The sequence below is a fragment of the Nannobrachium achirus genome (assembly GCF_963921795.1).
Source record: "Nannobrachium achirus genome assembly, chromosome: 8".
NCBI classification, from domain to species: Eukaryota; Metazoa; Chordata; class Actinopteri; order Myctophiformes; family Myctophidae; genus Nannobrachium; species Nannobrachium achirus.
Window position 1 is genome coordinate 67,754,800 of NC_137817.1, and position 15,000 is coordinate 67,769,799.

The 15,000-nt window shown below is 42.8% G+C and overlaps 1 protein-coding gene across 1 annotated transcript in view; it reads right to left on the reverse strand.

Moving 5' to 3' along the window:
• LOC308290282 (protein phosphatase 1 regulatory subunit 14A-like) overlaps window positions 1-15,000 on the reverse strand; it is a gene marked incomplete at both ends in the record, with an annotated part of 23,311 nt that overhangs the window by 7,266 nt on the left and 1,045 nt on the right. Inside the window, one exon of the mRNA XM_080732067.1 lies at window positions 14,750-14,961. Within this exon, the coding sequence (XP_080588193.1) occupies window positions 14,750-14,961 (212 nt within the window). The remainder of the gene's footprint in view (window positions 1-14,749; window positions 14,962-15,000) is intronic.

Here is a 15,000-nt window from a genome sequence, read left to right on the forward strand (position 1 = left end):
AGGCATGCATCGGCTTTTCAGTATCAGTCAACTCAAACAAAGGGTCACACGTGTTCTCCTGATATACCACAAGGCCTTAAAGGAGTTTAAATCCCTAACATCCTTTAAAACCACCCTTAAAAAATACTTACAGACTGCCGAAACGCTCGAAACTGGTAACAATAAACCTAGCATAACAGTACCCTCCCCTGACCCTTCTATTGTAAATAACTTATTTTGCACGGTTTTGTTTTTTTGTTCTTTTGATTACAAGTGCTTTTCTGATAAATATCTGTGTTCTATCCGTTTGTCATTCAATGCTATATGAGTTAAAGAGAAGGATCTCAATGGAAATAAGCTTTGTCTTATCTGAGTTTCCTTTTAGTTGACCTTGTATCAGTGAACTGTACTGTCATGAAACTGTACCTTTTTCCTATGCGAACCACTGCATGTGTACACCCAACACTATTTCTTATCATTTTGTAAAATCTCCTCCATTTGGTTGCATTTTATAGTTCCCATCAGGAGCATCACAAGGGGGAGTGGGACTGAGTTACTAGGGCCCAAGGTGGAGGGGTCTTAATTATTTTATACTTTAGCTATTGAAAAATAGCAGATCTATAATAAGCTCACAACGTGACACCGAGCTGTGTGCCGTGCTGCGAGCTTGTAGATCTGCTATTTTTTGAAAAGTCGTGAAAATGGGTGCAAATCTTTGATGTATTTTTCCAAACAAACATTTGAAACTCATTTTTTTTCTTCTGGGGGGTCCCTGGAACTAAATGAGCACCACTGACATAGAAACATAGGTTTTTCTTAAAAAAACTAGACTTTGAATGTCTGATTCAAAGAATCGTCATGATTTCTCAAATATAGCAGATCTACAAGCTCACAGCACGGCACTTTGAGCTTGTAGATCTGCTTGTATATCTGCTGCTATATTGTCTATACATCAACACCATGCCTTCCCCAAGGCCCGCCCTCACCCGGAGGCCACACCCCCCAGTCACATCTGTTAGGTGTGTGTGTGTGTGTGTGTGTGTGTGTGTGTGTGTGTGTGTGTGTGTGTGTGTGTGTGTGTGTGTGTGTGTGTGTGTGTGTGTGTGTGTGTGTGGTAATGGCCAAATTATGCCATTCATGACAAAAGCCCCATGGGAGAGATTCTTTGGGAAATGGAAAGTGTTTACACACACACACACACACACACACACACACACACACACACACACACACACACACACACACACACACACACACACACACACACACTAATAGCTCTAACACCTTTTTTTGTTCTCAAAAATATGAGATATGCAAGCTCACAGCACGTCAGTTTGTACCGGTGTCAGTTTCCCTAGTTGCAGGTTGGTGCATCGGTGTATGAATGTGTGTGTGAATGGGTGAATGTAATGCACAATCTATGTTAAGCGCACACTGTGAGCTTGTACATCAGATTTATCTTTTTAAGTATTTAAAAAAAATATATACGTTTTTAACATAAATCTTCTCTTCTGGGGGTCACTGCTGGCACAAAACCTTTTCAGATAGGCAGGTCCGTGGCCAAATACATATCATTTTGGGGGTCCATGGCACGAAAACATTTGAGAACTAACTGCTTTAGAAGGCATTTGTAGAACGGGTTAAAAGATCTTGCAACGTGTGAACGTTTAACGATTACAGAGAAGAAAATCTCCTCATGTCCGTGATGCAACCAGATATGACAAAGGGTTTGGATGCTGAACTGTAATTATTTCATACTTAAGCTATTGAAAAATAGCAGATCTACAAGCTCACAGCAATGCACCGAGTGCCGCGCTGCAAGCTTGTAGATCTGCTATTTTTGCAAAATCGTGAACATTTATGTTCACGATTTTGCAAAAATAGCAGATTGATTGATGTCTTCTAAATCCTTCTTCTAAATCAGTGATCCTCAATCCTTTTCCATGTGAAGGACCCCCAAAATGACATGTATTTGGCCGTGGACCCCCATCTCAAAATATGTTGTTCCAGGGACCCCCCAGAAGCAAATGTTTGAGTTACAAAGGTTTGCTTTGAAAACGATATATTAAGATAAGATTTTGCACACATTTTCTAAATTTTTCAAAAATAGCAGATCTACAAGCTCGGGCTTGTTTTCATAGACCTGGCTGCTTATTGCTCTCTAAAGATCTTGCAACATTGCGCTCACTCCAGGCACGTGCACACATAGACATCAAAGGGGGCTTGAGCCCCTGCCCCTTTATCCTTCTGTAAAAGGTGCCCTCTGCCAGACCATGAATGCAGTTTTTGCCAGACCCATGAAATGGGTAGGCCTACATAAGCAAATGTCGGTCTGTCCCTTTTCTATATAAAGGGTATATATGATGATGACATGATGATGACATGCCTACAAAAGGCATGATGTCATAAATGATGATGACAGACAGGGGGTTGGCAGAACCGGGGTCTGGCACAACCAGGTTGACCGCCAGACCCAGAGGGTCGGCCTACATAAGGCTTTGTCTGTCTGTCCTGTTTTTCTCCATAGATGGTCATGATGATGTCAGGGACAGACCGACAGACAAAGCCTATAAAGGGACAGACAGCCTATAAATGTACCATTAAATTTATAGGCCCAGAGGGTTGGCAGAACCGGGGTCTGGCACAACCAGGTTGACCTGGTCTAGTTACTATGGTGAAAGAAATGCAAATGTCCTCTTTCCATGCCATACCTGAAGGCAGCATTCAAGAGAATTGCCTTGTCCAAACTCTCCTGAACTTGAATGCAGCATCTTATGTTGAAAGAATAGAAATCCATGCCGTTACGCCACAGCTGCAGTATTGACTTGATTATGCTTAGTTCAGTGTGGTATCAAGCACCGAAAATAGCCGACCTCCAAGCTCACAAGGCGCCTCAACATGACGCGTTGTGAGCTTGGAGGTCTGCTATTTTCGATATTTTTCCCAAAAGGCCCTTTTGGAAATTTCAGACCCTGCCTCTCTAACATTCTCTGCACGTCCCTGGCTCACTCCATTCAGTCGCACACCAAACACAGCTGAGTACACAGCCTGTACCACACACACACACACAAACACACGCGCAGTCGCGCACGTGTAACGTTTTGAGATTTGAACCCTGGTCCCCCGTGTGGAAGGAACACGGGACACCAAAGATAAACATCTTTTCCACTGGCCTGAGAGGGAACATGAGGTCAAACCAGTGTGCTTCTTGTTTTGTTAAAGACAGGGTGCCGTGATTCTTCTCCCCCCCGCCCCCCCCCCCCCCCCCCCCCAAGAAAACATGATCATCAGATATTATGACTATACTTCTACCTCTTCACTACACCTCAAAGGCAACTATTGTACTTTTACTCGACTACAATTATTTGAAACTTTAATTACTTTGTAGATTTTGTAGCCTACTTTTACTCGAGTGCATAAACAGACTACTTTACAACAGGGTATTGATACTTAAGTAAAACGTGTGAGTATTTTCTTCCATCACTGCCTTGATGTGTGCTGTGGTGAAATGAACTCTCTCCTCACACTGATTGGTAGAGACACACGAGCTGATCGCGTTCAATGACCCTGACACATGCACAGGGGTGTCGCACCAAATTCTGGGCCCTGGGTAGGCCTACAAGGATTCACTCACATTTTGTGCTTTAACTATTAAAAAATCAAACCTTGGTTCGAAGTGGAGCCGTGAAATTGAGCACTTCCAGATCTATGTTTTTGATTCTATGTGTTCCCCCCTGTGTGTGTGTGTGCGTGTGTGTGCCTGGCCTGAAAACAGCGCCCCTCCCTTAACATGTGTGGTCATAAAAGGTACTGTTCGAACTCAACGGGACAGTTCTCACTGGTGAGACAGGACACACATTGCCACTCAGAGGGAGACCATGGGCTCCGCCCACGGCTCCAAAAAATAGCTGAGTGCTGAGTGCTGAGTGCTGAGTGCTGCACTGCGAGCTTGTAGATGTGTGCAGATCTTTGAATATATGTATTTTTTACACGAACATTTGTAACTCAAATTTTGCTTCTGGGTGGTCCCTGGAACTAAATATTTTGAGATGTGGGTCCGTGGCCAAATACATATCATTTTGGGGGTCCTTCACATGAAAAAGTTTGAGCACCACTGACATAGAAACATAGGCAAGACTTGCACACATTTTCATGATTTTTCAAAAATAGTAGATCTACAAGCTCGCAGCACGGCACTGTGAGCTTGTATATCTGCTATTTTTCAATAGTTAAAGCACAAAATAATGCGTAATAATGAGTTCCCAGTCTAAATGGGTTAAACGCCCTCCTCCCCCTATGAAGATATGTAGATCTGCTATTCTTGAAAAATCTTGAAAATGTGTGCAAGTCTTGGAATATTTCAAATCCTTCTAAGGTTTTTTGAAAAAAAATCTATGTTTCTATGTCAGTGGTGCTCAAACCTTTTCATGTGAAGGATATTTGGCCACGGACCACCATCCCCATATTTAGTTCCAGGGACCCCCCAGATGCAAAATTAGAGTTGCAAATGTTTGCTTAAAAAATACATATATTCAAAGATTTGCACACATTTTCTCGACTTTTCTAAAATAGCAGATCTACAAGCTCGCAGTGTGGCACTCGGTGCCACGCTGTGAGCTTGTATATCTGCTATTTTTCAATAGCTAAAATATAAAATAATGAAGGCCCCTCCACCTTGTGACGCACCTGCACATGGTCACATTGATTCCTATGAATGCAATTTGACAACATTTGCCATGTTTTGCTATTTTTAACCGTAAGCCTAAAGCCGAACAATTAAATGCAATAAATAGACCTGCACGTGGGCTTGTAGATCGACTACAATACTCAGGGATAACAATAATAGCTATATATACTTTTGTCCATGAATTACCCCTTATGCCTATACTTCTTTGCCCCTTTTTGCAATTTTGAAAAACGTTTAAAAATACTTCAAATATCCAATCTACATCGACCCATTGTGAGATATTTGAAATATTCAAAACATGTTTTTTCAAAATAGTAAAAAAAATAAATGCAAAAAGGTTTAGGGATAAGGAGCAAGACGTGGACGAAAAATAGAGCCCTAAACTCTGTGAGGAAGAAATATTGTTTATCGTCGTTGTCGGGTGGAAACCTTGTATGTCCAAGACCGTTCGTTTTCCATTTATCATTTTAAAAATGAACTAAACTAAACGCGAGGCGTTGTGTGCTTGTATAGATCTGCTGTTTTCACTACTTTTGTGCGACGGTCTTGTATGATGAAGCAGGGCTTTACTTTGTGAAAGAACGGACAAATTTGAAACTTGGAGATACGAGGTTTCCACCCGACAACAACGTTATGTTACAAGTCTATCTTGTTATGGTTCAGCTCGTCCTTGAAGCAGCTACAGTGTGATCTCTGGTCTTGGTCTTGGCAGAACTACCGTATCACAACACAGGTAGAGCCCTGCAGGGGCGACACAAGGGGGGGGGGAGTGGGACTGAGTTACGAGGGCCCAAGCTGGAGGAGCCTTAATTATTTTATACTTTAGCTCAGGGGTCTTCAACGTTTTCAGGCCGGGGACCCCCAAACTGATGGGGAGATGGAGCAGGGACCCCCTACCACCTCGTAGGGTGGGGGGGTCGGGGCTACGACATATTTTTTATTTTAAACATGTACAAGTTACAGCGAGCAGGTTGGGCCGTACCACTACCATTTCTAAACATACTACTTATTAACTGAGAACCAATGTCAATAATATCAACAATCTGTCAATTGCATAGTAATCATGTATTCAAGCTATTCAAAATGGATAGAATCAAGATTTATTTTTTAACATAAATGTAAAAAAAAAAAGGATTTTTTTTTTTTTTTTTTTTAAGCAATAATTTCGCGGACCCCCTGCAGTACCGCCGCGGACCCCCTAGGGGTCGCGGACCCCCTGTTGAAGACCCCTGCTTTAGCTATTGAAAAATAGCGGATATACAAGCTCACAGCGTGGCAATGAGTGCCGCGCTGTGAGCTTGTAGATCTGCTATTTTTGAAAAGTCGTGAAAATGTGTGCAGATCTATGAATATATGTATTTTTTACACGAACATTTGTAACTCAAATTTTGATTCTGGGGGGGTCCCTGGAACTAAATATTTTGAGATGGGGGTCCGTGGCCAAATACATATCATTTTGGGGGTCCTTCACATGAAAACGTTTGCGCACCACTGACATAGAAACATAGTTTTTTCTAAAAATAATTCAAAGACTTGCACACATTTTCAGGGTTCAAAAATAGCAGATCTACAAGCCCAGCGCGGCACCGAGTGCCGCGCTGTGAGCTTGTATATCTGCTATTTTTCAATAGTTAAAGCACAAAATAACGCGTGATAATGCATTCCCAGTCTAAATGGGTTAAACCCCCTCCTCCTCTTATGAAGAACATTCATGGGGGGCCCGCAGTGGGCCCGCAGTGAATCCTTGTACCCGGGGAATTTGCTGTGACACCCCTGGAGCTCTGTGCATTCCAGGGCATAGAAGGGCGGGGATACAACGGCAGATTCAAACGGCAGCTCCCTGTTCAGTCTTTGATCTGTGTGCCGTACTGCAGAGAATGTTAGAGAGGCAGGGGCTGAAATTTCTAAAAGGGCCTTTTGGTGATAACAATACCAATAACAATACCAATAACAATAGCAAACCTCCAAGCTCACAACGGTTTCGGTGCTTGATACCACACTGAACTAAGCATAATCAAGTGAGTACTGGTGATGTGGAGTAACAACATGGATTTCTACACAGAGAGGGCAATTCTTTCAACATAAGATGCTGCATTCAAGTTCAGGAGAGTTTGGACAAGGCAATTCTCTAGAATGCTGTCTTCAGGTATGGCATGGATTGGAAAGAGGGCATTTTCGTTTCTTTCACCATAGTAAAAACTGTGGTCTGGAGAGGGCACTTTTTACAGATGGATAAAAGGGCTGGGGCTCAAGCCCCCTTTGATGTCTGTGTGCACGTGCCTGCTTCTCCCCATGATATCATGCTACATAAAGCATAACCAATCACCACCTAGATTAGAATATTGTCTCGCCTCCACTAAAACATCTCCCGTTCATTTCCCCCTAGACTTTCACGAAAATGTTTATAACAATTATGTTAAGCCTAGAACCAAACCATACAGGATGGCAGTGAATCATGGCCATAAAACCTTTGTTTCTATGAAAAGAACATTTTGAAAATGGCTAAACAAAGGGCAGTTATTAAATGTAGTATATCAAATAATTAAAATATGCTTTCACTGCCATCCTGGATGGCTTGGTTCTAGGCTTAACATAATTGTTATAAATATTTCTGTAAAAGTCTATGGGGAAAATGAATGGGAGATTTCTTTTAGTGGGACCACTAAACTTCCGCTGCGATGCTCTATAGAGCATATCAGTGGGCGTGGTTTACTGGTGCCACACAAAATCGTCCATTCACTTTTTTTCCACAGACTTTTACAAAGATATTCATATCAATTATTTTAAGCCGAGAACAGGGGGTCTTGAACGTTTTCAGGCCAAGGACCCCTTAGTTGAGAGAGAGAGATGAAGCAGGGACCCCCACAACCTGTTCATAGATTGCGTATAGGCTCATCGTTTGACAGCACAATCGTCAGTGTATTTTGGATTCATGTCAATTTATGTTTTCAGATATTTAACAACTTGAACCGTCAATACTTAATAAACTTGACCTTTCACTCTGTATTTAGTCTGCTCTCTTTCCCCTCTACACCAAACCTCTTTGCCGAAAATAGCCGATCTACAAGCTCACAACGCCTCGCAGCGCGAGGTGTTGTGAGCTTGTAGATCTGCTATTTTTGGCTAAAGTTCTCAGAATATGGACACTAGGGTTCAAGTGGTTAATATAAAAAAGGAGTCAAAAGCTTTCTATCACTCAAAGATTTGGAGGACCCCCTGTAGTAACTCTGAGGACCCCCTAGGGGTCCCGGATCCCCTGTTGAAGACCCCTGGCCTAGAATCAAGCCATCCAGGATCCTAGTGAATCATGACCATATAACCTTTGATTCTCTCACACACACACACACACACACACACACACACGCACGCACGCACGCACGCGCGCGCACGCACGCACACACGCACACGCACGCACACTCACACACAGCGTGGTTGGTTTATAGCCAGGAGCGATGGCACTATACTGCCAGCTCTGGTTATGTCTCAATTATATTATCTTATCTCTGCGCTCCCAGTGCAACACATACACAAGAATACCTCTACTATCTGCTAGAGCTGATCTTTATATCAACCTTATTCATTTCATGGCTTTTTTTGATCGGCGTTTCTCAACCCTATCCGTTTAGAAACGACGGACGTTGAGCTTGTAGATCTGCTACTTTTGATGCTTTCACATTTGAATGGTGAAACAAGGCACCGTGTTTGACATGCACTGGATCATGAGGTTTCTACCCGACAGGGATTTTCAACCTTATTCATTTCAATTTCAGTTTCATATACACATTAGGCCAGTTGTTCCCCAACGTCTTTTTAACCCATTATAGTGTATCATTATTTTATGCTTTAACTATTGATAAATAGCAGATATACAAGCTCACAGTGCGGCACTGAGTGCCGCGCTGTGAGCTTGTAGATCTGCTATTTTTGAAAAATCGTGAAAATTTGAATTTTGACCCGATTCTATAAGTGTCTTTTGAATCCTTCTAAGGCTTTTTGAAAAAAAAAAACTATGTTTCTATGTCAGCAATCTGGCTATAGCCATCGTCAAAGAAAAGGTCCTTTTCACTTTAATGGAGCTCAGTTAGTCTGCTCTTGAGAGACTACTATGTCAGTGGTTCTGAAACCTTTTCATGTGAAGGACCCCAAAAATGATATTTATTTGGCCACGGACCCCATCTCAAAATACCAGGGACCACGAGAAGCAAAATTTGAGTTACAAACGTTCGCTTTGAAAATACATTATATTCAAAGATTTGCACGCATTTTCACGACTTTTTCAAAAATAGCAGATCTACAAGCTCGCAGCGCGGCACTCGGTGCCGCGCTGTGAGCTTGTATATCTGCTATTTTTCACTGGTTAAAGCATTCAATAATTCTAGGCCTAAATGGGTTAAATCAAAGACCCACAAATTGTATTGTATAATGTCTTTGGCCGCGGAAACCCATATGAAACGTTTCTTTTCTCTCTCTGACTCTCTGACTCTCTGACTCTCTCTCTCTCTCTCTCTCTCTCTCTCTCTCTCTCTCTCTCTCTCTCGCTCTCTCTCTCTCTCTTTGGCAGGGACCCCCAGAAGAGAAGATTTATGTTTAAAAAAAAAAGAAAGAAAAGAAAATCCAACATTATTTAAACCAGGGGTCTTCAACGTTTTCAGGCCAAGGACCCCTTAGCTGAGAAGGAGATGAAGCAGGGACCCCCAAAACCTGTTCATATATAGATTCCATATAGCTTAATTGTTTGACAGCAAAATCATCAGTGTATTTTGGATTCATGTCAATTTGTGTTTTGGCAGCGCAAGACGTTGTGAGCTTGTAGATCTGCTATTTGTGGCTAAAGTTCTCAGAATATGGACACTGACTAGGGTTCAAGTGGTTAATATGAAAAATGAGAAACAAAGTTTCAAGTTTCACACAGATTTGGAGGCCCCCCTGTATTAACTCTGAGGACCCCCGAAGAGTCCCGGACCCCCTGTTGAAGACCCCTGATTTAAAAAAAAAAAACATCCATTCTAAAAAAGCAGATATACAGGCTCGCAACTTGGCACGAAGTGACACACAGTCAGCTTGTCATATAAATGGATGAAGTGGTTAAAGTGATTGTGGTGCTGTATTCACTTTTGCTGGGGACCAGAGACGGACAACGTTCTCGACCCCAGTGCTTGAGTAAAGGCCCATTCCGACAGGGGTGTCACACCAAATTCTGGGCCCTGGGTACAAGGATTCACTGCGGGCCCCCCGCGAATGTTCTTCATAGGGGGAGGGGGTTTAACCCAGAGAGAGAGAGAGAGAGAGAGAGAGAGAGAGAGAGAGAGAGACAGAGAGAGAGAGAGAGAGAGAGAGAGAGAGAGAGAGAGAGAGAGACAGAGAGAGAGAGAGAGAGAGAGAGAGAGAGAGAGAGAGAGAGAGAGAACATACGTTAAAATGTCATTTGAGTGGCATGTGACTGCTGACCAAACCATGAAGAGTAGCTTTGTTTCACATAGAATGAGTAGATTATCCTGTGACCCTGCTATAGCAGCATGCTAGCTAACACACATGCCTACCATATCTGCATGTATGTGTATGTGGCCAACACAAGAACGGGATGACGAGGCACATTTCGACCTGGACAAAGTCGTGCATCTTCGCTTGTTGTTATTGTCCTGTTGTACTCTGCCAAATGCAGAGGTGTAAAGTAACTACATTTACTTAAGTAAGGTAGGCCTACTTAAAGGAGGACTTTGCCACTTTTCAACCCATCTTCATATAATAGGTCCTCACTAACATTCATAATAAAATAGCAAAAAAAAATTCTACTCTGTCCAAGTCTCTTAGGAGAGCTGTGGGAAGTTCAGAAATCCATCGTCTTGTGACATCATCATTTCCCCCCCCAAAAAAATTAGTCAATATCTTTGAAAAACATATTTCGATTTTTATTATCGTGAGAACAATAGCTTCCACTTTAACATTGCAACTTTTCAGGAGTAGAAAGCCTGCATTTTCTATTAGCTTGGATTCCCAATCGATGATGTCACAAGACGATAGGTTTCTGACCTGCCCACAACCCTCCAATGAGAAAAAAAAAGGAAAAGCTATTTTTTAGAGAGGACCAATTATATGAAGATAGGTTGAAAAGTGGTGAAGTAGTCCTTTAAGTACAGTTTTGATGGTATTTGTCCAAATATTGTACTTTTACTCCTCTACATTTATTTGAAAACTTTAGTTACTAGTTACTTTGCAGATAATATTATAAAACACGCATAAACCACTTTAGCCCTGTTTTATACCTATAGGCTGTTTGAAAATAGCCGATCGATGTGACGCGTTGTGAGCTTGTAGATCTGCTATTTTCAAACATTTCGTACTTTTACTTTTGGTACTTTAAGTACATTTTGATGCCAATACTTGCTTACTTTTACTCAAGTACCTTTTGAATTCCGGACTTTTACTTGTAATAGAGTATTTCTAGATTGCAGTATTGATAGGAGGACATCACTTTTCAACCTGTCTTCATATAATAGGTGGTCCTCACTAATGTTCATGATAAAATAGCACAATGTTTTTCTACTCAGTCTGGGTCTCATAGACCGGTTTCTTGTTTACAAACATTGAGACTAAATGCACAGCTGAATGTATCATGTAATCAATTCCCACCAATCCCCAAACCTGTTGTTTTGGGGAGCGCTGCATGGTTTCTATTTATTGGCTAATTTTGGTACCGACCCATCAGTGTGACGTGGATCAAATCCATCCACCAGTGACATCATCAATGGGGAATCCAAGCTAATAGAAACTGCAGGCTTTATATTCCTGAAAAGTTGCAATGTTAAAGTGGAAGCCATTGTTCTCGTGATAATAAAAATCTAAATATTCTTTTCAAAAATATTGTTTAAAAGAAATCTGTCAAACGATGATGTCACTGCGCCCACAGCTCTCCTATGAGACCCAGACTGAGTAGTTTTTTTTTTTTTTGTTTTTTTTTTGCTATTTTATCATGAACATTAGTGAAGACCTATTACAGTATATGAAGACAGGCCGAAAAGTGATGAAGTCCTCCTTTAAGTAAAACATTTGAGTACTTTTTCCACCACTGGCCAAATGTTTACTTTAACCCTGAGTGTGCAATTTATAATTTAGGCATTTAGCAGACACTCTTAATCCAGGCACCGGAGGGGGGTCATTTGGGTCTGAATGTCCCTCCACTATTGAGGGACACTATTGTGATTGACTGGTCTATTTATTTATTTATTTTCCCCTTGTGTTGCGCTGCATGGTTATGTTGGCCAAGGGTCTTCAACAGGGGGTCCGGGACCCCTAGGGGGTCCTCAGAGTTACTACAGGGGGTCCTCCAAATCTTTGAGTGATAGAAAGAAAAACAAAGAAAATCTCCTTTTTAGCCAGATTCTTAACCAGATTCTGAGAACTTTAGCCAGAAATAGCAGAGCTACAGAACAAGCTCACAACGCCTCATGCTGTGAGGCGTTGTGATCTTGTAGATCGGCTATTTTCGGCAAAGAGGTTTGGTGTAGAGGGGAGAAGTATTGACGGTTCAAGTGGTTAAATATCTGAAAACACAAATTGACATGAATCCAAAATACACTGATGATTGTGCTGTCAAACAATGAAACTATATGGAATCTATGAACAGGTTGTGGGGGTCCCTGCTTCATCTCTCTCTCAACTAAGGGGTCCTTGGCCTGAAAACGTTGAAGACCCCTGGTCAGGCCCAGACTAGCCATTGGACTAACCTGTGCTTAAGCGCCAGGGCCCGCCGCCTGGAAGGCCCTGTGTAAATCAAATACAAAATAAAACAATATTTTTTCATTATTTCTATGAAGATGTCTATGAAAACTATGAAGTCACAGTGAGGCCGTTACCTATGCACGCACACACTCTCTCTCTCATTATGGTTCATGCTCTCTCTCCCTCCCCTCTCTCTTTGGCCAAGTGCGCTGCTATGCTGCGCTACGCAGAGAGAGGCGATACGATACGAATCGATGAATGTGAGAGAGCACACTTTCTCCCAAACAGGGAGCCATGCCTATTATTGTTTATTAGTACTCTCCCGTGTGCGATTTGGAGAAGCGCCAGGGCCCGGGATTTTTTTTTTTTTTTTTTTTTTAGATCTGTTTTTGGGCTTTTTGCCTTTATTGATAGGACAGTAGACTGACAGGAAATGGGAGGAGAGATGGGGAGTGACATGTGGCAAGGGTTGTCTGGATCGGGAATCGAACCGGCGACACCACCAGGCATCCATGCCTATGTATGTGGCAATGCCTAAGTGGTATGCGCGTGGACCAGTAGGCCAGCGGGCTCCCCATTCTTAAATCGGCACTGCCCCTGGTGTAGGCTATTGGCTGAAAGCTCTGCTTGCCTCTCCAGTAATGAAAGACCATTATGCTAGTGGCTACTTAACTCCATCAACTAGGTGCCAGGCGAGCTAGGCGAATACACATCAAATCGTTGATTTGTGTATGATGGTGAAGTGCTGCTATGATAGACTCACTGACCAGATATCAGATTACTGCTGCACAATAGGGCAGGGGTTTTCAAAGTGGGTGACGGGTCACCCTGGGGTGCTGTGACGGCAGTCCAGGGGTGCAGCGAGATCATTCTATGATATATGGAATTTATTTGGACACTATTTAATATTTAGTGTCATTTTAAACTTGAAGTATAATGTTATTTTGTGTCAGTTCTAACCAAAATGGCTATTATCTCTTAGTCAAAGTGAGAGCAGAGAGGAGCACATGCACACACAAAATGCTTCAAACTGAACCTCTTTATGGTCATGGATTCATCGAGGTGAAAACACAATTGGCCAGGTTTCCCAAAGCGAGTTTAGCCAATCGTAGCTCACACATGGTCGTAGAGACCAAGCCCTGACCGACCGTCATTTTCTCGTGTTAATATGGGTTCGGTCAGAGCGACTTATTTAGCTTCCTACAACTACACCAACATTCAGATTTCACAAAGTGCTTAATAAAGTCTCACACCTGTCCATATACGGTACAGCGTATTCTATAATTACCTGTATCCTCTGTGTTCTTTAATGAAGCAATAAGCCACAAGAGGCGAGTGTTTACCTGGTATTTTACACCGGCTGAGAGGCGTAGGGAGGTCTCCAACCCTCTCAGCCGGTGTAAAATACAGGTAACCACAAGCCCTGCGTGGCTTATTGCTTTTCTAAAACGGTTACAATATGGCAACATGAAAAATCATAGACATGTACCAATTAAAACTGTTCTATCACGAATAATGTACTACACAGTCTGCAAGAAAGTAGTCCCCAGCTACAAGAAAGTTGTTCCTGGCCAGGCTGCAGAAACAACACAGGTGCAGATAATTGGTGCACTGTGGAACACTGTGGAAAGAAATAACGCACCTGGGTTTGATATAAACTGATTCAAGGTGTGGGTTATAGTCTCACAGCAACCAGCCGACCAGAATCAAGGAATGGAACTAGCCATTTTAGAATAAAAATTAAGCCTTTTTATCCGTTTTCAGTTTTCCCATGTATTTCCGGACCCATTTTTGCAAGGCCAGGCCCACATCTCAGTGTCCATATAGATGGGGGTTGGTGCGCATGGAGAACACCAGGAAATACAAGGAAACACAGAAAACGATCGGATAAAAAGGCTTCTTATTATACACTTAAACTTTATGTTGGTTCATGTTGGTTTTTTACTGTCGAGTGAGAAAACAACATTGCACTCATCTGAGCAGGGGCATCAATTGGGTATGGCAGGGGTATGCAGCTGCCATAGCCTGGCTAACATGCCAAGTTTACTAGCTGCACTTGAACAACCGTTCCAGGCTGCCATATCCAGCCCAAGAAACCGTAGAAACGGGAAAAAAAATGTACTTCTTAAAATAAATGTATCATGCCTGTTGCTAAGGTTTGGCAACATGACTGGTGTCCGCACGCGTGCAAGACACTAGTCATGTTGCCATACCTTAGCTTTTTCTGAACCGCCACTGCATCTGACGCCACTGCACCCCAAAATAATTTGGAGACCCCCCTGGGGGTCCCGACCCACAGGTTGAGAAACCCTGCCCTAGGGTGCCATGGCACCCACTTTTGGAAACCCCCCTGTTCCTACTGACCCTGCCTGTGTAGAGCTTGTCCAGGCCCAGGTCCATCCACTGCTCCACCTCCAGCCTCCTCTGCAGCTCCTTGCGGTTGTACTTGACCGTCACCCTGGCCTGCCTGCGCTGCAGGCTGAGGGTGGCAGGGTCCCGCATGCCCGGCAGGACGGGGGACCCGGGGAGGGACCCCCCTCCTCCTCCTCCTCCTCCTCCTCCTCTGGGCCGGTGGCCTGCGGAGGCAAAGCAATAGTGTAAATCAAGGGTCTTCA